The sequence below is a fragment of the Microtus oregoni genome, unplaced genomic scaffold, assembly GCF_018167655.1.
Source record: "Microtus oregoni isolate MIOR12 unplaced genomic scaffold, Mior012 000021F_ref0000039, whole genome shotgun sequence".
Lineage (NCBI taxonomy): Eukaryota > Metazoa > Chordata > Mammalia > Rodentia > Cricetidae > Microtus > Microtus oregoni.
This window is the reverse complement of record NW_024543080.1, coordinates 26,652,109-26,678,729: the sequence shown is the minus strand read 5'-3', so window position 1 is coordinate 26,678,729 and position 26,621 is coordinate 26,652,109. Positions and strand designations below refer to the sequence as shown.

General features: G+C 44.5%; 1 protein-coding gene across 5 annotated transcripts in view; it reads right to left on the bottom strand.

The window, feature by feature from the left end:
* The window catches only part of Atp8a1 (ATPase phospholipid transporting 8A1), a 209,039-nt gene extending 184,206 nt beyond the window's left edge, over positions 1 to 24,833 (bottom strand). For all 5 annotated transcript variants that reach the window (XM_041671068.1, XM_041671072.1, XM_041671070.1 and 2 more), the window contains exon 1: positions 24,565 to 24,833. In XM_041671068.1, coding sequence (XP_041527002.1) covers positions 24,565 to 24,613 — 49 coding nt within the window. In that variant the 5' untranslated portion in view covers positions 24,614 to 24,833. The remainder of the gene's footprint in view (positions 1 to 24,564) is intronic.
* Between the last annotated feature and the right edge of the window lie 1,788 nt (positions 24,834 to 26,621).

Genomic DNA, 26,621 nt, shown 5'->3' with positions numbered 1-26,621 from the left:
TACTGCTGGGTTACCAAGTCGGTAGACCTCAGCTTTCCTCCTCCCTCTGCCCAGACCCAGCATGTCCTTTCAAGCCACAAAGCATGATGCAACCAAGGACAGAAAGGCTCAAAGGTTATTCATGTAAAAGGCTTGAGGTTTTTCAACCCTCATCACAAATATCACATTCCAATCGGCAAAATTAATATCATCATTTGCTCAGTCAACATACTTATGTCTATGGGAAGACATTTTAAAAAAAACAATACAGACACAGCAGAAGATAAGATTCCCTCTTTGGGATTTATTCTCTAGAGTAGAGGAAGATAATTACAGGTCACTCTAAGGGAGACAAAGGAAATGGCTAGTGGGGAGTGAAAGCCCATTCAAGTTCCCTATTCTTGATGTGGTTATAGTTTCTGCAGACATCAGTGCTTTGTCCAGGAAGGGTGATGCTTCATACAGGTCAAAGAAGGCCTCTCCAGAGGAGCTGAATTGAGGTCTTAGTGATAGTAAGAAAAGATAAGGGATAACATTGACTCAACCAAAGAGTGGAGGGGGAGAAATGAGACCCTAGGGGAACAAAGGGGCAACAGGATCTGTGATATTGAATCCTGACCATGAATCAAGAAGAGAGGCAAGACCAGACCCAAAGACACAAGGAGCAACTTGAATTTATGTTCCTAATCCAGTGGGAATCCAAGGAGAAAGGCTGTTGGGAGACCATGTGATAACACAGGGGAAAGACAATGAGGTCTGGGTTCAGCTTGTGACAGCTGATGGGGAAAGAACATAGACAACAACAGCCCTTGTAGCCTGTGTCTCTCATTGTCTTCCCACCACTGTATGGTATCAGACACATCTGCCACCGGATGCACGCGAAGCAAAAGCCTGAGATCTGAAAGAGATGTAGGGGTTAAAAAAAATTATTGTATTTATAAAAAAATATTGTATCTATAATCTCTTATTGTGACTTTTTGTTAAGCTTAAAATACTCTGGATATTCCAAGTGAAATAAAATGCTAACCCATGGCTTCTACTTTATCACAGGGTTTAGTGGGGATTGTAGGAGATGATACAATTGTGAGAGGAGTGGGGCAAGATCCGCTTCTTCAGACACAGGGAAACATTCTAGCCATTCCCATCATATCTTATTTCACCTTAACTTATCTTACCTTACCTTATCATCTTATCTGAAAGGCGGATTCAGGAATGGGAAGCCTTTAGGCCAGATCTGCATTCAGAATCTGCTCCAGACATTTCTGGAGATGTGCATTCTGGTTTCCCTGGAGACTAAAAAGGGTAACTTTTCGTTCAAAATATTTGATATAGGAAAAAACTGTTACTGGCACAAGTAAGAAGGAATAATAGTTAATCAGAGGTATGCCCAATGTGAACCAATTCTGGCAGCAAAATAATAAATTTTTTCATGCAATTCTGTAAGTTGATATTAAATAAGTGTTTTCCTCCAAACTATCCTCTGTGTAGGGGAAATGGAATGAAACGCAGGGGTGAGAAGGTAAGCGGGAGAATAGTACAAGATACAAAATTTTTCTGTTGCCTCTTAATATGGCTAGATAGCCATTATGACTGTGCGGACCCAACTTGATTTCAGTTAGATGTAAGACCACAACAGGACTTAGAATGTCTACTGTATTATCTCCTAAACATGCTAGGCAGAGTCCAATTATCTTTTACTCAATGTTTTCCAATATCAGTCCTTAAAGAGACCATATTGTTTCCTCAAGATTCTTGACCTAGATTTAGGTAGTTAAATAAACAATCATGCTTGCAACAGTCAAAAGCTAATAAAAGAATACAAACTGAACAACTAGCTGGTGACTTTAAAGGTGCAATTAAAGATAGGTAATACTTAAGAGCAAATAGAAACACTGCTCACTGCCCTTTTCAAAGGCTCTGTGTGTGTATTGTTATTTGAGCAAATGATTATAAAATAATTATATTTGGGTGTGCACTTGAGTGTGCACACACATTCCTTTCTCTCCTGTCCCAAGCTCTGATGTGGGTTTAGTTTCAAAGAAATCTGTGGAGGAACAATTTAGATGTTTTCATGCTCTCTATACACATGGAGGCAGTTACTGCAGCTACAAAGGAGATTTGAAACCTTGCATTCTGCATTGCCCTAGTGAAGGGTCATTTTGAATGTTCAAATTGGGAGCTCAGTAGCTGGTCAGAGAGGGAGGACAGAAGGCAGGCCATAACTCTGGGACATTGAGCTGGGCACTTGGCAGCTTGGGCTCTCTCTCATACTATACTTTGAATCAAGGCACTAAAGAAAATGGAGCAGCTGCCCAAGTATGGAAATTAAACCTCAGGTCTATAGACCAGGACTGCATAGCTGAGGGAAAGAAAATTTCAATTGTATCAATACAATACAATCATAGCTGGACTGTGCACAGCTCAGACTCTGCACTGTGGACATCTGCTGCTGCCTCCAGTTCAGTGTCCACTTCTGGAAAAGTTTCTCTCTTTCCCCTGGAGATTAACCCACAGAAGTATTGGAGCACCACTCCCATCATCTTCCTGTGCCCCATTTAACTTAACAGCCATTTGGACATAAGAAATGCTAAGCGTAGTCCGACTGGCACTGTGGTACCCGGAAATGACAGTCCACCTTGCAAAACACCTTGGCTCTTGCCTGGCCTGTCTGTAAAGCTTCACTTTTGTGCCCAGGAGCAACTTCACCTGCTGGCCAGATGTCCTCAAGCTTCTACCTTTGGAGCAAAGGTGCTCACCAACCCCTCCCTGAACCTGGCCAAGCTTCTTCCAGATGCTGAGGCCTGTTCCTGGGCTTGCAGTCATGACTGGCATTTCTGCCTGGACTCACTCAAGGCTCCCCTGCCCTCCTCAACAGGTCATCAAGGTTTGGGAAACTTCCATAACAGGCTCTACTTGCTGGATCAGATCAACTGCTTGCTCTAATTAAGTTCTTCATCCAGTACATTCTGGAACACTGTGGACTGCCACCCAAAAGGACTCACACAAGAGCTGAAAAGCTTTTCCACATCACTAGCCTCTTCTCATTACCTTCTTGTTCAAACAGCTGTGATCCTAACCCATTACCTTTAAACCTCTCTAAGTTACAAAAACAAAACCAAACAAAAAAAAAAAAACCTTATAACAAAGAGACACCTAACCCCATAATATAAAGTATGGCTACATGCTCTGAAATAGGTATTTTATAATACAATTACTTTGAAAAGAACTCTCCTCAAAGTGATAGAAATAAGAAAGCCCCACTTCTCTCATGGCCAGAGAAGCAGTGAGCAGCTGGATCAGTGCATAACTAGGAAACCAATGAAGTCTGCCTTAGTGCTAAAACACTAACACTAGTGGACACACGCAGCCATCACTCATTGATGCCACAGCTCAACGTGACCCCACCTCTTCCTTGAATTCCAACTCCCACACAGTGTTTCTGGGTAAGGGGCTCCAGGCCTGCATAGCCCTGGTGGATTTCATTTCCATATAAGAACATATCCTTTATCATTCTTCTTCGATGCATCACGCAGGAAAGTTTCCATATGAGGAATGTGCTTCTGATGTAAAAAATGATAAATCTAGACATACTTACTGAGTAGTGTACACACGTATACACATGTGTGCACACATATTATGTATATTACAAGTGAGAATAACAGATTTATAGATGCCCCTAACATAGACAGCAAGGCTAGATCAGGAGCAAAAGCACATTTAAGAATTATTGGCTATATTGCTCTTATACAGGGAGGTAACACAAAAACCACTCCGTAGAGAAGTCCTGTATATACATTAAATGTTTACTAAATTTTCTACTTTGATATAAGGTATCCCGAAATCTCAGATGTTTGTAATCTTGCCCCTCTCATGACAGCCACTAGGATACTTTACTGTAAGGACCTGCTTTTTCCATACATAGTAAATAGTAGTTTTCTTTAAGGGCCTCTGTGGGAACGAATCTAAAAATAGACAAGTGTGAAAACACATTAACATCATTTCTCTACAACAGGAAGAAAATGATGGCGGAACACTTCCTGGAGTCACGCTGAGTGCAGCAAGCTCTAAAAGTAGTACTAGGAAACCTAAGTGGGAAACGCTAAGGCAAAGAATCCCTGGCGTTCAGAACAGAACCCTAGCCATAAGCAGACCTCCATGAAGATTGATGGCTTGCCTCGTGTTGGGCCTCACACAGACCAAGTCCTCAGTCTCTGTGGCAGCCACAGTTGGGAATCGTCCTAGAAAAATAATCACTTTGGGCAGGTTGAGTTATTAGAAGTGGCAATAAAGCATTTACTAATGCTAACATCACGCTCAACTGGAAAGGCACGAAACACAACGAAAGATGGAGGGGGATTCGATGACATCGGCTTAGAAACACCCCATGGACCACTTGGTCTGAGAGAAAAAAGAATGGAGAACACGCTACCAAGCAGACTGACTAGCACCAAGGGGGTCTCCACGGCGAGACAGCTATCAGACATGCTGGAAGTCGCAGTCAGCTAAAAGCACTGGCAGCTTGCCTAAGCCTCAACATCTACTCTAAGAAGGTCTTGGAAATGTTGCTGATGGAGCTGCGCCGGTGGACTGGATGCTAACTGATGGACAGGTGGTAAAGCAGGAAGGGTACTAAAACACGCAAAGGGACAGGGAGCTCTGACAATCAGAGAGGGGAATGCGAGGCCAAGTTATACACTTCAGGACACACTTCAAGCTATTACCAAGATCCCTAAAGGAGAGAAGCCTGATTGGCTACGGCAACATGCTGACTAACTGTGAAAGTCTCTGAAGAGAGAAGAAAATGGAGGAGCAGTCAGATTCCACTGGGTTTTGTTTTGAAACATAATTTCCTTGTTGATTCTTTGGGAATTTCACATTGTGCACTCCAATTCTCACCTCCCGGCCCCTCCATATCCTCCCCTCCCCTCTGCAGTGCCCCCTCTAAAAGAAAATTAAAACAAAACAAAACAAAGAAAGCAAGCAAACAAATCAAAACACAAAACAAAAATCCTCTTCACTTCTTCTTTCTCTTCCCACCTCTTCAACAGCTCTCCATTCATCCTGGTGGCATTGGGAGCGGTGTGTCACATAGTATAGTCAGCTTTACTAGCAAATGTTTATTGCGATGAGTCACTGGTCTGGTTCAAGGGCTCTGGTTTCTGGTACACCATCGTCTCTGGATCCTCACCGGAACTCCTCTGGGATATCCCTCGGGCCTGCCCTGAGTCATGGAGATCCTGCAGATCCTGTATTGTTCCACAGGACCAGTTCCTTCACAAGCCCCAGCAGACCCTAGGTGGGTCAGATGTTAGGGTGGGCCAACACAACTGCATGAACAGTAGCTGAGCTTGTCACTTGGTCTGGGCCCCTAGGGCTATCAATCTGTAGTGAGAGGGCAGAGCCAGCTTCCCTATGACCATGCATCAGGGGCGATCCTCCATCACCTGTGTTGAGAGAGAACAGGGACCAGCTGTCCCATGAGAGTCCATACCAGCTCTCTTGCTTCAGTATTGAGCTAGAGGCAGGGTCAGTTTTCCCTGGACCAGCCAGGCCCTCAGATTTCATCAAGGCCCCCTGAGGTGACACGAGCCACAGACATTTACTTGCTAAATATGTTGGAAGAATGAGAAACAAAATAGAAAGTTCATTTCCTGGAAATGTGGATAATTGAATAACACAGCTGCTAATTTGCTAAATTCCCTTTGATGTAATTCCTTAGTGAGCTGATAATCTAAGATTTGGCCAGTTTCTATGTTTGTTTGTGTTTTTTTTAGTTCCTACTCTGTTTCTTCCTCCGGCTTCCCCCCCCCCCCCACCTTCCACTCATCCCACGCCCCATCCACTCCTCAGAGAGGGTGAGGCTTCCCATGAGGAGTCAATAAAATCTGGCATACCACTTTGAGGCAGGACCACTATATCTAGGCCAAGCAAGGTATCCCTCCAAAAAGAATGGACTCCAAAAAGCCAGTTCAAGCACATAATTTGCAGGCAAATGGATAGAATTAGAAAAAAATCATCCCAAGTGAGGTAACCCAGACCCAGAAAGGCAAACATGGTATGTACTCACTCATAAGTGGATATTAGTCATAAAGCAAAGGATAACCAGCCTACAGTCTATAGTCCTAGAGAAGCCAGGTAACAGGAGAACTCTAAGAGAGACGTGCATGGATTCCCCTGGGAAGGAGAAGTAGACAAGACCTCCTGAGAAAATTGGGAGCATGGGCAGGGGTTATAAGAAAAGGTAGAAGGGGAGGGAGAGGGGAGAAGAGAACATGAGAGAACCGGATGACTGAAATGGAGGAAGGATAGAGAGGGACTCTAGTGATATTTCATTTTTATTTTAATAAATAAAGCTTGCCTGAAGTTCAGAGAGTAAAACAGCCGCACTGATCAGTCTTACAGTGGTGACACACACCTCTAATCCCAGTAGCCACGCTAGTTTGCTATATAAATTGCATGCCTTTATTCCCAGCACTAGAGAGGAATATAAAAACAGGAGAAGGCAGCTCTCACTCACAGTCTCATTCTGAGATTCCTGGAGGCAGGATCACCATTTTGGTCTGAGGTAGAGGTAAAAGCCAGTGGCTGGCTGTTTTGCTTTTCTGACCTTCAGGTCAAACCCCAATTTCTGTCTCTCGATTTTTAATAATTGTGCCACAAGGGAGAGTAAGGAAAGAGATAATCTTGATTAAGAGAGCAATTATGGGGCTAGCAAGAAATCTGGCACTAGGGAAATTCCAAGGAATCCACAGGAATGACCTAAGCAATCGTGGAGAGAGTACCTGAACTGACCTTCCCCTGTAATCAGACTGATGACTACCTTAATTGTCGTCCTAGAACCTTCATCCAGCAACTGACGGAAGCAGATGTGGAGATCCACAGCTAAGCACTGGGCCGTGCTCTCAGAGTCCAGTCAAAGAGAGCGGTAATATGAGCAAAGGGATCAAGACCATGATGGGGAAACAGATGACCTGAGCAGGGTCATCAGGGAACCTGCATAAGACCAAACTAGGCCTCTGAATGTGGGTGACAATTGCATGGCAGGGACAGTCTGTGGGGCCGCTGGCAGATGCCACTGTTGTTGGACAGAAATTTCCAGAACAAGTTAAAGGAGGCCTCAAAAAGCAGGACACAGGCTTCGGTGGTCATGAGCGAATGCAAGCACAGGGACCCAAGAATGGAGCAAATGTGTTTTTAAAAATGTTAAAGAGACCACCAAAATAGTTTCCCCTTTCATTTGGGATGCAAGAAACTGATGAGACAGGCCGTGCCTGAAATAGATGTGCTAAGTTAACAGATAACAGAAGCAGAACTCCAGTTTCACTTCACTGTCTATCCAGAAGCAGCATCGAAAACCAGGAAGGGCAGAGCAAAAGGAAGACTGGGATGGGGGAGGGGGTGGGTGCACGGCGTAGGGAGGGGTTCTTGTTGTTTTTAAGGTAGCACCTACAAGATTTTTGTATCTTATAGCTAATCTCTCTCCCTCTCTCTCTTCAGAGTTGTGAGAACCTGGATGATAGTTAAGTGAAATGTCATACAGAGGATCTAAAAACAAAACACAAAATAAAATAAACAATAAAACAAAAATCCCACTGTCTGCACAGTTAAAGGGCCAGATTTCACACATCACAAGGTACTGTTTACACATCAGGAAATCAACATATGTGCTCTCCACGCTCCTAGATCTGGACTCATGTGTTCCGAGGACTTGTAGAAATGTTTTGAACACGATTAATTTGGAAGCTAAGAAGAACATCTTCTATTCACAGAGAATTCAGAAAGGCTGAGTAGGATTTAATTACTCTGAAGGAGCTATTTCAATATATACATAAATAGAGGATACATGAAAAGGTATGCCATTTTAGCAAGTGTTCTTTTTATTACCTAAGCCTGAACAATACTCCTATTGTCTCATGATTTAGAAGTCAATGTCAGTCAAACACCTGATGGAAAGAAATAATTAAGAGGATGGTTTAATGACCAGAAACCAGCAGGCTTCCATAAATGAACTTCTTCCTTTTTCTTTTCTTCCTTTCTTCCCTCCTCTCCCCTGCCCCACTGAAGAAAGGGTCTCACTATATAGCCTTGGCTGGCCTGGAGCTCACAGTGTAGACCAGGCTGGCCTGAGCTCACAGAGGTCTGCCTGTCTCTGCCTCCAGAATGCTGGGGTTAAAGGTCACCACTTCCAGCCCTTCATTTCTTTACTAAAAATAATAGCACACAGGAGCTATAGATATAATCCAGCTCTGTGGTCTAGGGCTTGTCTATCATGTGTGAGGTTTTAGGGAGAGGGATGGGACAGACAGACTACCATCGTATTACAATCCATGGCTCTGTAATGATACAGACCTATAAGCAGGTGAAATTTGTAAAGTTCAAGCATGGGCTGTTCTTGGTTCCCACTTCCTTTCCTTCCCTGATCTAAAACCTAACCCTAGGTATCAGGACCAACACAGTCCAGACAGGAATAGAGTCAGGCCTATTCTGGGAACATGGACTTGTAATTCACAGCAAGGCCAGCTGACTCGGTACCATGGCGATGAGGGCTAGAGGGTGCCACAGGCATGCTGCCATGGTTTGCATGTGGCTTACGAATGTCCCACAGTGGCTCGTGCGTTGAAATCTAATTACCATTGTGAGGCAGTAAGAGAATGAAACAATTTAGAGGCGGAGGCCTTGGGGATTCGTTAGGAGTAGATGAGCTCAGGGTGCGTTCCCAGTGGCTAAATTAGAAGTAGGTGAGGTCAGGGTGCAATCCCCATGATGTGAAGAGGGCACATGGACTGATGTGCAGTCTTCTTAGCTAGAAAGAGCTGCAAAAGAAAGGTGTGATCCCTCCCCAGACAGGACAGGATTCAAGCAGGAAAGGAGGCCTCAAACCACTGCTAACATACAACACAACCCCTGCACCTGCACCCGAGAAATCTCATCACTACATCTACTTAAATAAGATCCTGACAATGAAAACTCCAACTGACATGCCAATGTAGACGGGGAAACCCTAACAGGGCTTCACCTCTAAATGAAGAGCTACAGGCAGTCAGCTTCTGCTGGGAGAGGAAGAGTCTTTTCCAGGGGTGAGCCCCCCTCCCAAATGGTTATCCAGTACCATGTAGCCAGCCCTAAAACATATACATACAAATAGCACCAAATGGATTCAGCTGGTTATATTTACACAACTATATATAATATAAATATGTATATTTCCATGTATATGTATATACAAAACAAAAATAATTGAAAAGAGGCTATGAATTTGCAAGGAGGTAGAGGGACATGGAACGGGTTGGAGGGAGGAGATGATGTAATTCTCTATTTTTTCTTTGTTACTTCTTTTGTCTGACATAATCATATTTTAATGAAAAGTAAGAGAAAAACCCAATTTTCAAGGTCACATACGGTGCTAGCCCAGCAAGCAAGTTCTCAACAACTGGAACACAGAAAAGTAAGCCACTGAGTCACAATGAATGTTCATAAGACAGTTAACTCTAGAGACGGCAGAATCAATGCCCTTACAGGCAGATATCACTGAATTCCAGCTCTGAATGAGCTAGCCAGCTCCTAGAGGATCCTGGGAAAGTATTAATAAGCAACCATGAGGCTCAGCAATTTTCCTCCTTTGGAGGCACTTAAGCATTTTAGGATACAAAACAGGCAGATGAATAACTGGCTCTCGTTGACTTCACCTCGTTTGAATACAAGCCACCGAAGTACCCAAATAACATCACCTGGATGTCACACTATTCTCAGGATGATTCACGGGCGTTTGACTGGCACCTGCTTCTTAACTCCCTTGTGACTCTGCAATAAAGAATCAAAAATCTACCTTGATTCTTTTAAAACAATGCTTCAATCACAAAAAAAATACACAAAGAACAGAAACAAAACCACCTAGTGAAGGAACTGAAGTCCAGCTGCCAACTACAACCTTGGGGGGCGGTCATCAGTAGGGCACACAACACCATCGTCTGTGTGCCAAACAGAACAACAGCTTTTACCTCTGAACACCCTACCAAGGGGAAAGCTGTAGCACCCTGTTTGGCCATTTATGAAAGGTGGTGTAGCTGCCTGGCACGCCAAACACCCAAGTGCACATTACACGAGGCTAGAAAACTAGCAAAGCCATGAAGAAGCACTCTGCCCTAGTGTAACCAAGAGACTGGGTGTGGTGCTGGGGATGCCTGGTTGGCGTAAGCACGTGGGCAGGATTGAACAACCCAAGCCTGGTTAGGTGAGACAATGCGCAGATCTAAGGGTTAGGCGCACAGATCCAAGTAGGTCAGGGCTGGCTTCCCTCAGCTTGCCAGGATGTGGCTAGAAAAGGCAACAGAAACCTCCACTGAAGAGATGAGACTGGGGTGTGTAAGTGACGGCTGGTGGGCTGCAGAACTTCAAAGACCCAGACCCAGCTCTCGGCGACATTAAAGCAGCGACACCTACACACGCTTGAGACTACCAGCAGCCTCAGCATGCTGAGGGGAGGCATGGAACAAAAGCTTCAAGAACTTTTCTGACGCCATGGATAAAGGCCACCCCGGGGCAGAATGATCCTTCTCATGTCTTGCATGTTGGGAGTTCCTCACCTTTTCTGAAGTGGAAGTAAGTTTAGCTTAGTAAGGGTGCCACCGTTTGGCCACAGGCACAAACTTGGACTCTCTTTTCAACACACTACATCTTTTCTATCAACGAATCTGCTGGCCTCTCAGGTTGTGTCCTCTGTATGCCCCTTTATCATCAGCTCCACGGGCACTCAAGTCTCCTGCTTCAACCATCTTCCTGGTGTGGATGAAATCGACTCTTTGGGTGAGAGATCCCTGGGCATGCTAGGAGCCCCCCCAAATTTCCACGGTGTAACCAGACTTTCCTCCCTTTTCAAAGCAGACAGGTTATTGGCGGTTACTAGCCTTCTGCCAAAGGAAACTGGTACCTGCAAGGAGATTAACAGCAACTTTCCCAAGGCCACAGTGCTTTTGAAAGGGCAAAACCAGTGGTGCTCATCAGTCTTACAGGGAAGTCTAAGGGCCTCATTTCACTTTCTCTCAAAGGAATTCTTTGTAAGACACTAGTGCGAGATGTTAAACAGAACACCTGTTTTGGGTTGGCCAAGTTCTCCTGGGCATGGTGCCTGCCCTAGAGTGTGGTTGATACACCCAGTGATTACCTTACCTTATTTGTTTGCTGTTGTTTTAGTCTGCCCGCCTTCTTTCTTTCTTTCTTTCTTTCTTTCTTTCTTTCTCTCTTCCCTCTCTCCCTCCCTCCTTCCCCTTTTACCTCTTTCTCTCCTGAGAAGTTGGGCAGGAAGGAAGGATCTGGGAGGAGCTGGGTAAGGGAAAAGAATAAGATCAAAATGTAGTCTATAAAAAATGTTTTAAAAGCTGACAAAGAGACGTGGGTGAGCACTGAAGGACGGAGAGCCATAGGGGTCTGTCACCAAGCAAACACACTCTACTTGTCTATGGTTTCCACGATCAACAGGTGCCAGTGAACAGACCAAAGCCACAAGAAGAACAGCCAGAAATGATGCCATTCAACTGCTTCTGTGTATGCCTTTAGAAAGACAATTCCAGTCGAACATACGGAAAGATGCCTGATATGAAGAGAACTGTCAAGCTCAGACAAAAAGCTTTGATCTTCGGTATTAGCCAACAGTAAAATATACAGGCGATTGTTTTGCAAGCCCTGATAATAAGGTCCATGGGGAGAGTGACTTAATAGGACCAGGGGAAATTCAAGTAGGTATCTGAGGAAATTAAGAGGGCCTTAATTTTTTTCCTTTTGCTAATTATATTCACTTTGTAGTTAACAAAAAGTCAACCTGTGCAATGATTCTTTTCTGATTTTTTTTTTAAAAAGACAGGAATGGGTGGCTATCTAGTGTTGAACTGAACTAATAACTCAAAGCTTTCTTCTATTGTTTTTTTTGTTTTTTTTTGTTTTTTTTTTTTTTTAAAGTTAAGATCTTGTAGGTGAAGGCGCTTTGGACACAATCCTTAGAGGAATCAACAGGGATCTGACAGGGCTGCCTCCTCCCTGGAGATAAAAGTCACCAAAGATGTTTCAAAGACCTTTTCTGCCAAGTTGCTAAGCTTCCCCGTCCTGCCTGTTAGCTGAAAAGTAATGATACATTTCTGGCCCTCAAACACAGGATGGATATAACAGTGGATATAACAGTTACCACTACATATAAGGCAAAGGGGTTAGAGAGCGTGAGGACTGGCGTCACTCACCGTCAACAAGCTCGTAGAGTGGTTGGAACACAGCTAAAAACAAACCACATACACCTTGCATTTGCTTATATTGAACTGAATAATCAGTTCAGAATTTGAGAGTAAAGCTCCAAACCTAATGGCTGTATCATCTCATGAACTCGATCATTCCCGTGAAGGGAATTAAAAGGAATAAAATTATCACCATCTGGTAACCAGGTGATTAAGATAAAATTTTACCAGGTACAGCCACATGCCCTTGGATTCTTGGCTAGTAATTGCTGTGGCCTTCCACACTCTGTTCCTCATCTTCTCTGCCATCATGTAAACTCAGGGACCTACGCCAGTGTATTGGACACTGATACACATCATTGTTACCTAAGAGATAACACACAACCTTTGATTTACATAGACTTGAATGGTTTAGAAGCCCCAGAATGGTTTAGAAGCCCCCAGTAAGACCATGAAGCCAGCACTGAGTACCACTTAGTTCACACAAAGTTGCCACTGCCTTGCCCACATTGAGCAAATTTTGCACTAAAGATGGTAGACCGTTTTTCCATGTCATTTTTCTAATGTCAGCCCCCACCCGTGGAAATAAACAAAACTAATAAAATGGACAGACTTTACCACAGAACATTAATTACAATTCTGGCATAGATGGCAGAAGGAACCCAACATATTTCTAATAAAGCATATTTCTAATAAGGTACAACATATCAAACCTGGGTAAAATTTATGCATGGAGATGTTTCTTTTCTTTGACCAGAGATGGGACACGGCCTGGAGTAAAGAAAAAGAGTAAGATACACTAGAGAATTGAAAGGGTCAGCTGGTCCCTGCTACTGAATGACACCCCGGGAGCAGAAGGAGTTTGGGAGCTGTGGTCATGGGCGATGGAGGCCCTCAGAACCCGAACTCTGCCACCTGAAGTCAGTGTGTCTTAATGTGTCATCCAAGAGCAGTGGTGGAGAAGATGCAAACAATGTTATTCAGAAGCCTTGGTAGGTCTGTCTGGATCAGCATCAAAATTGCCCACAAGTGCAAAGGCCTAAAGTCCATGCTGTGTTAGGTACCAGCATCTTCAGTGAAGATAGGGTATCTGTTCCTGGGACTGCACCAATCACTGTGGTAGGCACTGAAGGTTGGGGAAATGGTGGCAAGATGTTTGCATCTGTGTGTGTGTGTATGTGTATAAATATTTTTATTTTTAAAACAACTTTTCTATGTATAGCAATGCAATTTACATATTAAGTAGTGATTTAATAGTTTTAAACCAAAAAAAAAAAAATGGGGAAAACTTTGGATTACAAACCCCTTGCCCTGGAACAAATTAAAAGTGACAAACAACACCTTCCATACAATCACGAAATTCTCAAAGTGTGCTCTGTGGGCCTCCTTCTCTTTTCCCACACTCCCTGGTAACCTCTGCTTCCCCCTTGTGGTCTCCCTACTCTGGTTTCTTTTCCTCTTTCCAGTCCTTCTGCACATCATCCATCCTTCCTACTCACCTATCACTACCTTCTGTTGTCTCCTTCCTGACACTTTATTCCACCTATACCTATTCACATACACATATGATTACATTATAGCCAAGACCAACAGAGCACATGGAGATTTTGTGTTTCTGAGCTCAGGTGCCTCTCTCAATAGCATAGTTTCCAGATGTATCCATTTCCTTGCAAATTTCATGATTTCATATTTGTTTATAGCTGAATAATGTTCCATTGTGTATGTATGTATGTATGACATTATTATTATCCATTCATCTGTTGATGGGCCTCTAGGCTGGTTCCATTTCCTGGACATCATGAACCTATCAGCAGAAACCATGAACTTATACATTCTCTGTGGTAGGATATGGAGTCCTTTGGGTATCAGTCCAGGAGTACTACGGATGAGTCACTGAGAGCTCTTTGTGGAGGAACCACCATACTGATTCCTATAATGGCTGCACTAGTTTGCTCCTTTCAGTCAGAATAGCTACCACAGACAACAAATGTTGGAGAGGAGTAGGAAAAAACAAAACAAAACCGAAACCCCCACCTTTTATTGTGTCGTGTTTTAAAAGTGCCAAGTCAGAGCTCTGTAGATGATCAAGACAGGAGAGTAAGGAGCCGCCAAGAGGAGAAAAGATGGCGGTAACGGCTGGAAGGAAATGGCTTTTTACACCAGGGTCACTTTACCTGGGCGACCAGAGTTTTGGCAGGGCCTAAGCCCTCCCAGACTGGAATCAAAACAAAGCAACCTTTGAATTCACCGCTGCTCACCTGAGTTTGCTTGCAACATTAAAGCCTTCCCATACTTCACCTAAGCAGGGCTGACCCACTAAAGAGGCTCCCTGGTCCCTGCCTTTCCTGTGCCTACTTGAAATGTCTGTCACATGACTAAGCTGATCCCATTGAGCATAGTCCCAGCAGGCTCAAGATCAGCCAACTTCAAAGATAGTGTGCACAAAATAATGAATAAAGGTTTAACTTAACACCGACACTTCTCTTTGCCAAGGCAATTAGAGGTGTAAATAATCCATGAAGGCCAGTTCTACAGTTCTTCAGACCAGCAGGGGAGAAGGTGAAAAGGGCCTTACATAAAAACACGCGGTCGAAAGTTACATCCATTTCACATTTGTTATCAATAAAATAAAAATGAATAAAATGTACGAAAGATGGCTTTTGTTTATTAAATCTATTTTTTTTTTTTTTTTTTTTTTTTTTGGTTTTTCGAGACAGGGTTTCTCTGTGGTTTTGGAGCCTGTCCTGGAACTAGCTCTTGTAGACCAGGCTGGTCTCGAACTCACAGAGATCCGCCTGCCTCTGCCTCCCGAGTGCTGGGATTAAAGGCGTGCGCCACCACGGCCCGGCTATTAAATCTATTTTTAAGAAACCAAAACCCAAACGACAGATTTCAAAAGACAGGATGCCACAATATACAGTTGTGTAGCTCGGTCCTCTTGTGGGACTTCTAACAGTAGGAACAGGGGCTACCGCTCATACTGGGTTGCCTTGCCCGCCCAACCTTAATACGTGGGGAGGTACTTAGTCTTACTGCAAGTTGATATGCCATGTTTTGTTGATATCCATGGGAGGCCTACCCTTTCTTGAATAGAAATGGAGGAGTGGATTGGGGGGATGGGAACAGAGGAGAGAATTGGGGGAAGAACTAAGAGGAGAGGAGGGAGGAGAAGTTGTGACCAGGATACAAAATAAATAAGAAAATAAATTTAAAAATTTGAGTGGGTAAATAAACATAAAAACAGTAAAAAAAAAACTGTAAGAAGATAGACCAGCAAGAGTAAGACTGAAGAATATGGTTTGGTTTTTCAAGACAAGGTTTCTCTATAGCTTTGTAGCCTGTCCTGGAACTAGCTCTTGTAGATCGGTCTGCCTCTGCCTCCTGAGTGCTGGGATTAAAGGCATGCGCCATCACTACCCAGCTGAAGAACATGTTTTTAAGTTGCTATGAAGGAATGTGATATTAGGTAACAGAACAGAGGACTAATATAGAATGGTGGGGATTGCTCTAGCAATCTATTGTTGTGATAAACACATGACCAAAAGCAACTTGGAGAGGAGAGTGTCTCTATGGCTTATAGGTTAGAGTTCTTCATCAAGACAGGCCAGGGCAGAGCTCAAGTCCGGAGCTGGAGGCAGGGTCAAAAACAGAAAACACTGAGGAATGCTACTTGCTGGCTTGTTCTTGATGCTTTTATTATACAGCACAGGATTGCTGCCCAGGGATGGCACCACCCACAGGAGGCTGGTCCCTCCCACATCAATCATTAATCAAGAAAATATTTATGGACTTGTCTATTGACAAATCTGGTAGAGGCATTTTCGCAATTAAGATTTCCTTTTCCCATGACTCTAGTTTGTGTTGACAGAAAACTAACTAGCACCAGTTCTAAGGTAGGAGATCAACGCCAGAAAAACTCATGTGTAAAGAAGCACTCTAAACCACAATGGGGAAATCAAGCTATTAAATATAAATATTAAATACTGAATGGAGAGAAATCTGAGGCAAAAATAAGACCATGACCTGACATCTCATAAGAAAGTGAAACCCGCCGGGCAGTGGTAGCGCACGCCTTTAATCCCAGCACTCGGGAGGCAGAGGCAGGTGGATCTCTGTGAGTTCGGGAACAGCCTGATCTACAGAGCTAGTTCCAGGACAGGCTCCAAAGCCACAGAGAAACCCTGTCTCGAAAAACCAAAAAAAAAAAAAAAAAAAAAAAAATTAAAAAAAAAAAGAAAGTGAAACCCTCAGGACTTAGCGATGTCCTCATACAAACTGAAACCTAGAAGTACTGGAAGAAATTTTTAAGTAAAAACTTGTCATCTTGAAATAAAAAGTGATAACAAAGGAGAAATTTTTATTTTATTTTATTTTTTTTAGTTTTTTGAGACAGGGTTTCTCTGTAGCTTTGGAGCCTGTCCTGGCACTAACTCTTGTAGACCAGGCTGGCCTCGAACTCACAGAGATCCGCCTGCCCCTGCCTCCCAAGTGCTGGGATTAAAGGCATGCACCACCACCGCCCGGCCAAAGGAGAAATTTTAAGCAAAAGAAAAATCTAGAAGATAATAGTTCTTAGAAGGTAACTTGTAGGCTAGGGAGCTGGCTCAATCTGTAAAATGCTTAACTTGCAAGTACAGGAACCTGAATTTGACCCCAGACCACAGAAGTAAAAGGTCAGGCTTGGTGGTGCACACTTGTAATCCCAAAGTTGAAGAGGTTGACACAGGCAGAACTCTGGAGCTCAGTCAACAGCCAGAGAGCATAGCCTCCTTGGAGAGTTCTAGACCTGTGAGAGACCCTGCCTCAAAACAGCAAACCAAGGGTAGACGGCTCCTGAGAAATGACACCTGAAACTGTCCCCTGGCAAGATTAGCATGCATACATGCAAAATACTATAAAACTAACAGATAACGTACAATCAAGGAAGAAGTTCAATCTTTAACCTACAAGAAGTTCTTAAAATTCAAATATCTTGTTTTCTCTTGCATGTAAAATCTGAAAAAAAAATGTAAAAATAGGAAGGGATAAGAGGAGAATGCAGGAGAGAGCGAAGGGGAGGTGAATGTGACCCAAGTGTGGTCTTTGCAGGCATGCAGATGCCACCATAGAGCTCACAATTATTATATACTTAGAAGAAAATATTAATATAAAATAAACTTTGTATAGGAATACAAGTAAAAAACTCAGAAACAAATCAAAAACTAAACTTACCCAAAACCTAATTAGACTTACAGAGGTAACCCCTCCAGAGCTGTATATTTATCAGAATAAAATAAAATTCACTATGGATTGCCGAGAAGAGTGAGAGATTATGAAATAATCAGAAGAACACACACTTTCTGATTATTTCCAATGGAAGTCTAAAGCAAAATAATCCTTCCAGAAAATCTGAAATATGTATCGAAAATTACTAAAACACACAGAGTTTTGACCTAGAAGTCCTATTTCTAGAGACTTTGCCCATGGAAATAATTGAAAAGGGACAGTACAGTGTATAATGATGCCTACTCAAGAGTTTGTTTACAAAACAAAGCAAAACAAAAAAACCTCAACTGGCCTAAATGCATACCCAGAGAAAACTTCTGAGTAACCAGCAGGCTAACCAAAATGCCAAACAAACTCTAATGAAATGAAGAGCAGTCTTTGCATTTAACAAATACGGACCCCAAACATGCACAGTCCTTGCCTTAGGAACTCCATTCACCACCCTTTCTGTCCTGGCTTCCAACTGGCACACAGTGGACACACAGCACATGCTGGTTAAAGAGTTACTGCGAATTATTTCCTTGGGCAAACTCTGCCCCAACTGTACGTGGCCCCCAGAGGCTGTTGAGTATATATGAGTATATAACCGAAGGGGACATTCCTATGCAGCTATAAGACATCACTCATGACTCTGGGGAGACTTTTCTGAGATGTGGCTGGTTTGTGTCCCTTATGGTCCTATATGTAAGCCCAACAAACTGGCTGGGTGAGTAGAATTGCTGATTTGGTCCATTGTGCCCTCCCATAGGGTGACATTATACCAGTGAACAAAACTGACAGACAGTCCTGCCCTTGGGGAGCTTACAAGCCAGAGGACAAGAGCATGGAAAGGTTCATTTGTTAGGGAGTAAAGAATGAAAGGCAAGCCAAGGGCAGCCATCCCCACGCTGACATTCACCCTAACAGAATTCTCAGCAGAGACGCACATAGCAGACTCCTCACAGCCTCCACAAGCCTCCTCTGCCTGGGCAAACTTTCCTGGGCTGCTAACCAGGCACCAGCATCCTGTTTTACTGTCGGTGAACTGACAGAACGTGGGGTGGATTCTCTATATGTTAGACAACCTAAGGGAGTCTGCTGCACTTAGTGTCTTCAGAATGACATTAGCTGAAACGACACCTCGAGACTGGATCAAGTGCTTGCTCCTGGTTATAAACCCATCTCCATGACTCTTTCATTCATCCTTTTTGTACCAGCTCCCAACTAGCTGGCATAAGGCAGGTACACCACACACGCTGGCCAAAGAAACAAGGTCGTTCAGTCATGTTTGGTCTATACAACGGAAAAGGCTTCCTAAAATTTGTCCTTTGCGAGAACTTACCTTGCTCCTTTTGTTATCTTTGAAGTGAACTGAACATAGTACTCTATAATATCACAAAGGTGGCTATTTGCTGAGAGGATGAAAGCTCAGAGGTTCTAAATCCATCATGGCATGTTTCAAACAACCTTGACTAGTCTCACATTTCCACACTGGAACACTCAACAGAAAATAACAGAAGCCCATGGGGAGGTCTGCTTATGGTTGTTGTTTTAAAGTATATTTCCTCAGTTTTGAATAACATGATGCGGATGATTTTGTAAAGTATGGGGTCTAAAATTTTCCCCACTTTCTTCAAGCAACAGCCTCTGGCAGTCTGGGTACCTGACTGTGACTGAGCGTGTTTGCCTAGGAACCATTTCACATTAGTGACACACCACTGAGTAGTGACATGCTCAGCTGGAAAACTCCACTGCCCAGCTTCTCCTGCAGATGGGTGCAAACGCAGATGGGGCATTTGTCATCGTGTGGCATTTGCAAGAAAATCCCTTACCCCCCCACCCCCCTATGGCTTTCTTGTTTTGGAACTCCTGTAAGAGAGCTGACACACAGCGACCTTGCCGTTTAAGGTGTAAAACTTCAGGACAGTGGAGGCTCAAACACGTGAGCCTATTCCCACCTTGTCTGAAGGTCAGAGAGTTTTTGTTTGCTTAGAGTTGTTAACAACAACTCTGGCTACAAACCCTGACCTAGGGTGTGGTTGCAACACGGAGGCCTCCACAGGTAGATCCACTCCACCTTGACCAAGGTCAGAGATTCAAGCACACTTCTGCTCCTTCTTTTGAATTTTGAGGTTTGACTTAAGGAGTGGCTGCCTTCAGGATACTTGGTCTAGGGTGGGTTCACTGCCTAAAGAACAGAATGCTTTTCTCGTGGAAGTAATGACTTGATGGCTCTAAGCACTGACACAAGTAACTGTTCTAGTTGTCCTTTGTATCCTGTTAAAGCAATCTTTTTCCTTCTTCCCTGTAGTATTGGGGTACAAAAGTATATGGAACTCCCTCCCAATACTACCCTATGATTCTGTTTTATTATTTTCATTTGTGTCTTTGTTCGCTTTACTTATTTCTCTAATCCCCATGCCCCTACCCTGTTAAGTGGTATACTTGTCAAAGCTGGTCCCAACACAGGATGATAAAGTAGAAAGGCCTACGGAGTCAATATCTTGTAGGACTTTATGTGGCAGGCATGGCTGACCTTGACTGGCTTCTTCCACACTAGCTTTTGAGAGAGGAAAATGGTATTCTGTAAAGGAGACTGCACGTTGGTTCCTGGTCACCCAGACCTGAATAATCACACAAAACCTATATTAGTCACAACACTGTTTGGCCAATGGCTCAGGCATATTTCTAACTAGCTCTTACATCTTAGATTAGCCCATTTGTTTTTTGTTTCTTTGTCTGTTTTGTTTTGTTTTTTGAGACAGGGTTTCTTTGTGGCTTTGGAGCCTGTCCTGGAACTAGCTCTTGTAGACAAGGCTGGCCTCAAACTCACGGAGATCCGCCTGCCTCTGACTCCTGAGTGCTGGGATTAAAGGCGTGCGCCACCACCGCCTGGCATATTAGCCCATTTGTATTAATCTATGTATCACCATGAGGCTTGTGGCCTACTGGTAAGGTTCCAGTGTCTTTCTCCTTCAACAGCTTGATGGTGTCTGCCTGATTCTGCCTTCTTTCTTCCCAGCATTCAGCTTAGTTTTCTATTCTGCCCTGCCATAGGCCAAAGCAGCTTCTTTATTAACTAATGGTAATAAAACATATTCATCACAATACAGAGGGGAACCCCACATCAGTATTCTATGTGAGCCATCAGTATTTCAGTCTGTGATGATGAAAACTGTGTTCCAATACCCATTTGGTTTAGCTGGGATAGCAGTAAAGAAAGTATTTAACCTTCTGTTTCATCTTTCTTGTTCTCTAGAAAATAACTATGAGTGTTTCAATATCGCCTTTGAACTGAAACGTCCCAAGTTTGATTTATTTCCCTGTACCTGACTTCACTATTTCTAAGGATCTTTAAAACATGTCAGTTCTGTTTCTTTTCTTTAGTGCTGTAGCCCAGGCTAGTCTAGAACTCACTCTCTAGCCTAGGCTGACCTTGATGACTCAGCAGTCCTCCTGCCTCAGTCTTCCAAGTGTTTAGATTATAAGTGTGAACAATAGCATTCAGCAGAAACAGTCAACTTGTGTGTGTTATAATTATAAAATTTGAATTATTCTCTTATTGTACTGAGCATCTTTGGTCGGTTTGATAGGTTTCTCTCTACTAGTCAGGCTCAAGACTGTAAGAAAGAATTCCTCAGAATGGACTCTGCACCAGAACCTCAGGAGGCACCTAGGCCGCCACTGCGCCCGCCCACTCTAGTCTCTCCTCCAGGGTCCAGTCTCAGAAGCTGCATCTTCATGCACTGGGATCTTATAAACATGGAAATTAAAATTAAATATGCAGATTGGATACTCTCTTTCAGAAAACAAACAAATAAAACAAACATTTGTGTGTGTGTGTGTGTGTGTGTGTGTGTGTGTGTGTCTGTCATCTGTCTGTCTCCCGCCCTTCACTCACTGTAGAGTTCAGCCTGGGTGTGTTCCTGTAACAACATCCCAGACTCCCCTGCCTTGAGGCCTCTGCCCAGACCATCCCCTCTGCCTGCAACACTCTCTAGTCAGATCTATATCAGACCTCCCTCATGTTACCTTTCCAAGGAAGACTGCCCATCAAACTTCAACATACTTCTTGACTGCACTAACATGGTTCTTTGGGGTACCACTTTGTGATAAGGATTTGGCACCACACCAGGCCCTTCGGGGACTGTATATTAGTGTCATGCTGAAATGAGAAATTAGATTAGGCAAAGTCTAAGACCTTGTCCAAATATTCAATTCTATAGCCAAATGACTCACTTGGTAGTCACAATGCTTTGATCCAGCCATGCTCCGCCTGTCTGAACTTACACCCTCCTTCCAGACTTCCCCTACCTGTAGCCATGTTCCTGAAGTCTAATCTAAGCCATGCCCATTTACAGCATCTCTTTCAAGCCACTCTTATTACCTTCGTCACTTTCTAGTTCTGAAATAGTTTCAATGCCCTTTAGAGATTGCTGTCTGCAGGTCAGCAGTGTTCAGCCCGACCTTTGAGCTTGTCATAAATATAATGGTTCTCCACACCCCTGGAGCTCCTATATGAGAATCTGTATTTAACATGATCCCCTTGTGATTCTCCATATGCAAAGCTGGCACCACAAGAGGGCTCTGCAGTCATCCCTACTCTCTTGCTCATTAATAAACACAAATTAAAGCCCTAAATGTAAACAGGACCTATGCCACCACCACCCACAGTTAGTTCAATTAACAATCTGCCCACTACGATGATTTGCTGCCTACTTTATTTAAGGTTTTTCTTTACGGTTTGGTTGTAAACAACTTACAAGACACAGCAGTTGTGCATCTGGCCAATCTGAAGTCCAGGGAACAGAAATCCATTCAAGTCACTTCAAAGGAGGTGAAATGGTTTAACACTCCACTGGGAATTCAGAACAGAAAACTACGGAAGGAGGGCAAGGCAAGGTCCTCTGCTCTTCACCCAGTTTCCGCTGCCTGTTTGGGTATTATTTGCAGGGTACGCTACAGCCACCCAGTTTTTCTCCTGCGAGCCCACTTAACTCTGCCCCTTTTTGTTTCGATTCTCCCTCTGCCTCTAGGTTTAATTTTCCCAGAAGCCATTTGATAGCACAGGGACTCCTTTCTAGAGAGCCACAAAGTTACAAACTCGTGAATCACTCAGGGATTGGCTGCCCCTTGAGTGAGGAGCCCACCTTATTCCAATCAGCTGAGGCCAAGAGGACTGCAGCTTGGAATTAGGGCCTATCTAGTAAGTGGGAGCAGGCAAAGATCATTCCTAGGAGAGGAACCAGAGGGGAGGCCAACCAACAAGCCCAGGGATACTGGAACCTAATAAGGTGAAATCCACCAATATGGGGGGGGGGGGTCATTCACCCATCAGCACCACAGCCCTGATACTGTGAATACACAGGACCACACAGACTCAATGAACAGTAGCATCTGTCGCTCCTGACACGAGCTTGCTGCTGAACTAGCTGTTTGACTCTGGTCAGCTCACAACGCCATTCTGGGTCAGGTTTCCCCACCATGATACTCAACAGCCTCCAGAAGTGTTGCAAGATCCCATAAGGCAATTGTTGGGGAAGGGTTTGAACAACACAGGTGTCAATCAAAAACAACAGTGCAGCCTCTCAAATACTAATGCAATTCTCTCAACCTGACACAGCCTTGTTGTTTTAGATCTCGTCTTCTTCCCTCTATTTCCTTTACTCTATCAGTTGCTATTATTTGTAAACATCAACTAATAGGATAACATTTTCAACACCAACTGTCCTCACTTTATGGCTTCCATGGCTCAATTGGTGAGTGCATTCATTCATTTCACTCAAAATTACAAAAAAAAAACAAACAAAAACAAAAAAACAAACAACCAAAAAAAAAACCAAAACAAAACAAACCCATGTCTATAGTACTAAATTCTTAAGTAAGATACAGGTCAATTTTGACTTTTGTGTCACCTTCTGACACAGCAGTTTAACTTAATAGTTCCCTGTCTCTTCGAATCAGAAAACCCTACCTATTAAGAGCCCAGAATCCCTATTTTTCACAAGAGAGCAGTACAGTTCTTACTGCCTTCCTCTCCTCACTTCTATTCCCCCCCCCCCCCCATCAGAACCACTTTATCATGTACCTTTTGGTCATGGATAGGGACAGGGATGAGAATCAGTACCATAGTAAGACAGACTATTTCTCAAAATCGTGCTATCCCACCTCTTACAGCGTCCAAGGGCAGGATTACAGTAGAGGGAAAACAAACAGAGGAAAATAAAAGTACAGCGTTCTAGCTTTGCACTAACAAAACCAAGGAATGTTTACTGAATGCCTGCCACACGCCTGACGGGAGGCAGAGGGCTCCTCATTCAGGTTACACAGCCTTTCAGCCTTTCCCAAGGCGCCCTTGTCCATAACCTAGGGCATCTGTTGCACACTTCCTACAAGTGGAGCCACTCAACAGCTGGCCCTGGGTGGAGCAAAGAAAGCATGCACCTTACTCAAAATCCGCGAAGCCGGCCAAAGTGCAGGCTTCACGCAAAAAGAAAAACAAAAATGAAACCTCGAACTAGAGCCTGGTGAGCCGCAGGGGGCAGAACTCCCGAGACTGGAACGCCGCCGGGTACCCACTGAGAACCCAAACCCAATTAAGGCTCCTCCAGCCCAGGGAGGTTGGGAACAGTGGATCAAAGAATCGCGACGCCTGGGAATGGCAAACCGGCTCTTCGGGAAGCCGTGATATGGGGGCAGCACAACAACAGTGGGTACTGGAGGCCGGGGGATTGGGGGAAATCTATTCATGGGGGTGGGGAAGCTGATTGGGAACAGAAAGGTTGCAAAGATTGCGCGCTTTCGGTGTGCGTGTGGGAGGGGGAGGTGAAGGGCGGGGGTGGGGGGAGTGAGTGCGCTGGGAGGCAAGGACTGAAGAGTCGCGCTGCGGGTGTAAAGGAAACCTTGGGGCTCCCGCCAGCGCACAAATTCGTAGGTTTTGGATCCTGGAAAGCATTTGCCAGTGCACTGAAGGCAGAGCTGCAGGAGGGGTCCACTAGGGATCAGAGGCGACAACCAGACGACTGGGAGGGGTTAAGAGATGGGACACACACACACACACACACACACACGTCGGACCCCAGGCGTGCTGGGCGCACAGCCTCCTGCTGCTGCGGTCACTCACCTTCCGCACGAGACCGGATCTCCGACACTGTTCTCCTCATGGTGGGCATCACGACAGCCCCTGCAGGTGGGTCTCGGGCGGGGACCCTGCACCTGTCACGGCGCCGCGCGGGCGGGAGAGCTGGCTGCGCCGCGCCGAGGGCTGCACCGCCTCGGGGCCGCGCCTCCCACCCTGGGCAGCGTCGCCACCAGGAGCCGCCTGGGCACTCGCGGGAGGAGGAAGGCGACAGAGGAGCTTCGTCCGCAGAGCCGCCTCAGTCTCCCGCAGCGGCAGAGGGGAGGGCTCGAGGGGCGGAGCCGGAGCCGGCGCCGGGGGCGGGGTCTGCGGGGCGCGCGCTCACTCGCTGGTCTCCTGGAGTGGGACGGGGACAGCGCCGGGTCTCCAGGTCCCGCCCATTTCGGGCCGTACCATCCGCGGGGAGGGGACATCGATCTAGTATTCTCGGTTTCTAGGCACACCTCAGCATTCCTCAAGGCCAGCACTAGTATCCCAAGTCTTAATTAAAAAGGAAGAGCTACTCTAGTTTATGAAAGCTCCTTTGCCGCCTCCATCCACTCTCTGGTTCCGCAATGCGATGGAACCGCCCGCCCTTAGCGCCAGAGTGTTGGGTTCGGTGTGGGCAGGCAGAGTCTAGGGATCTGAGCTGGTCAGGGTGACGTCTCTGCTGGTGTGGGGGATTCTGCGTTGGCCCTCTGGGTGGAATCGTAGCCTAGATCAACTCCCAGGCTGACTCCTGGCCTGAGCTGCACTTGAACCCTCGCTAGTAGCAGGCTGTGAGGCATGAAGCCGTAGGAGCCGCTCCTCTTCTTGTCTGGAAGGCTTAGAACCTCGCCACCAACGTGGGTGTGAGCCCGTGCTTCCCACCAGCTCATCTTCAACACTTCAACCTGTTAAGGGTCTGAAATTGCAAGCAAATCAACAGTTAAGCACGTGGTTAACCAAGCAATTCAGTTTGTGGTTTCTGCCCCAGAAAGTTCGATGCAGTAGTTTATTCTCAAAGCTTGGTGGGGTGTTGATATAAAATCCATAAAGATGTCCTTATATCCTAAAGATCAGCACGACCTCAGTACCTTTTATTTTATGTATAGTAAAATATAACAAGTAGAAGCAAATGAAGTGTTTTTAATTTGTTCTTGATTTCACCCTGAAGATTGAATGAGGACGGCTTTATGCCTAGTAATCTCCTGAGCTGGGAAGGAAGGAATAACCAGGTAAGCTTGGTCCCTCTCCCTGAATTGTTCTTCTGGGCACCCAGTAGAAAGGGTTTCATACCAAGGCCTTTCATTTGTGATTTCATTCAGATTTGGGAGAGAAAATACGGAGTTTAACTTGAAAGAGGTGATTGCAGCTCGAGCATAAGGAAAAGATAAATAAAATCTGCTAACGGCGTCTTCTCCATTTGTGGTATTTCCTCTACTTCCTGCAAGGTCGCACTGGCTAATCAGAACTCTACCTCACATGAATTCCCAGGTGGCCAATCCATATGTATGAGGAACTCACTCCACCTGCCTCATATTCAGAGGCTGGGATCAGAACAAAGAAAACACATTTCCAGTGTTCTTGAAATCTCTCAGCTTAGAGCAGACTTAAACGTAAATATGTCCGTAGCAGTGATGGCCATAATTTAAAACTATAGTCTGTTGGAAGAAAGAAAAGGAATGAATCCTTAACAAGACTGTCATCAACTGGCCATTTTTACTCCTCTTCGGTTCCACAATCTCCTGGGGGAAAAGCAGGCTTCCTCTTGATTGATATAAATGTGTCTGAAACAAAGTAAATGACTAAGAATGAGGGGGGGGGGAGAGGAATCAGCTTTAAAAGTAAGCAAACAAACGGGGGTAGAGGGGTAGGGAGTAGTAGTTTCTGTTTAGCACTTTGCATGAGATTTTTATAAACTCATTGCTTCGAAAAAAACGACCTGTTTGATTTATGAGCAATCCCTTGTAATTCCTGTGAGCCCTTCAGTGGATTCGCTTCTGCTTATGTAACTGATAATAACTTTATAAAGGGAGTTCCAAGGTTTCTATAAGAGCCTGTTTTCTATAGAGCTGTCTGAT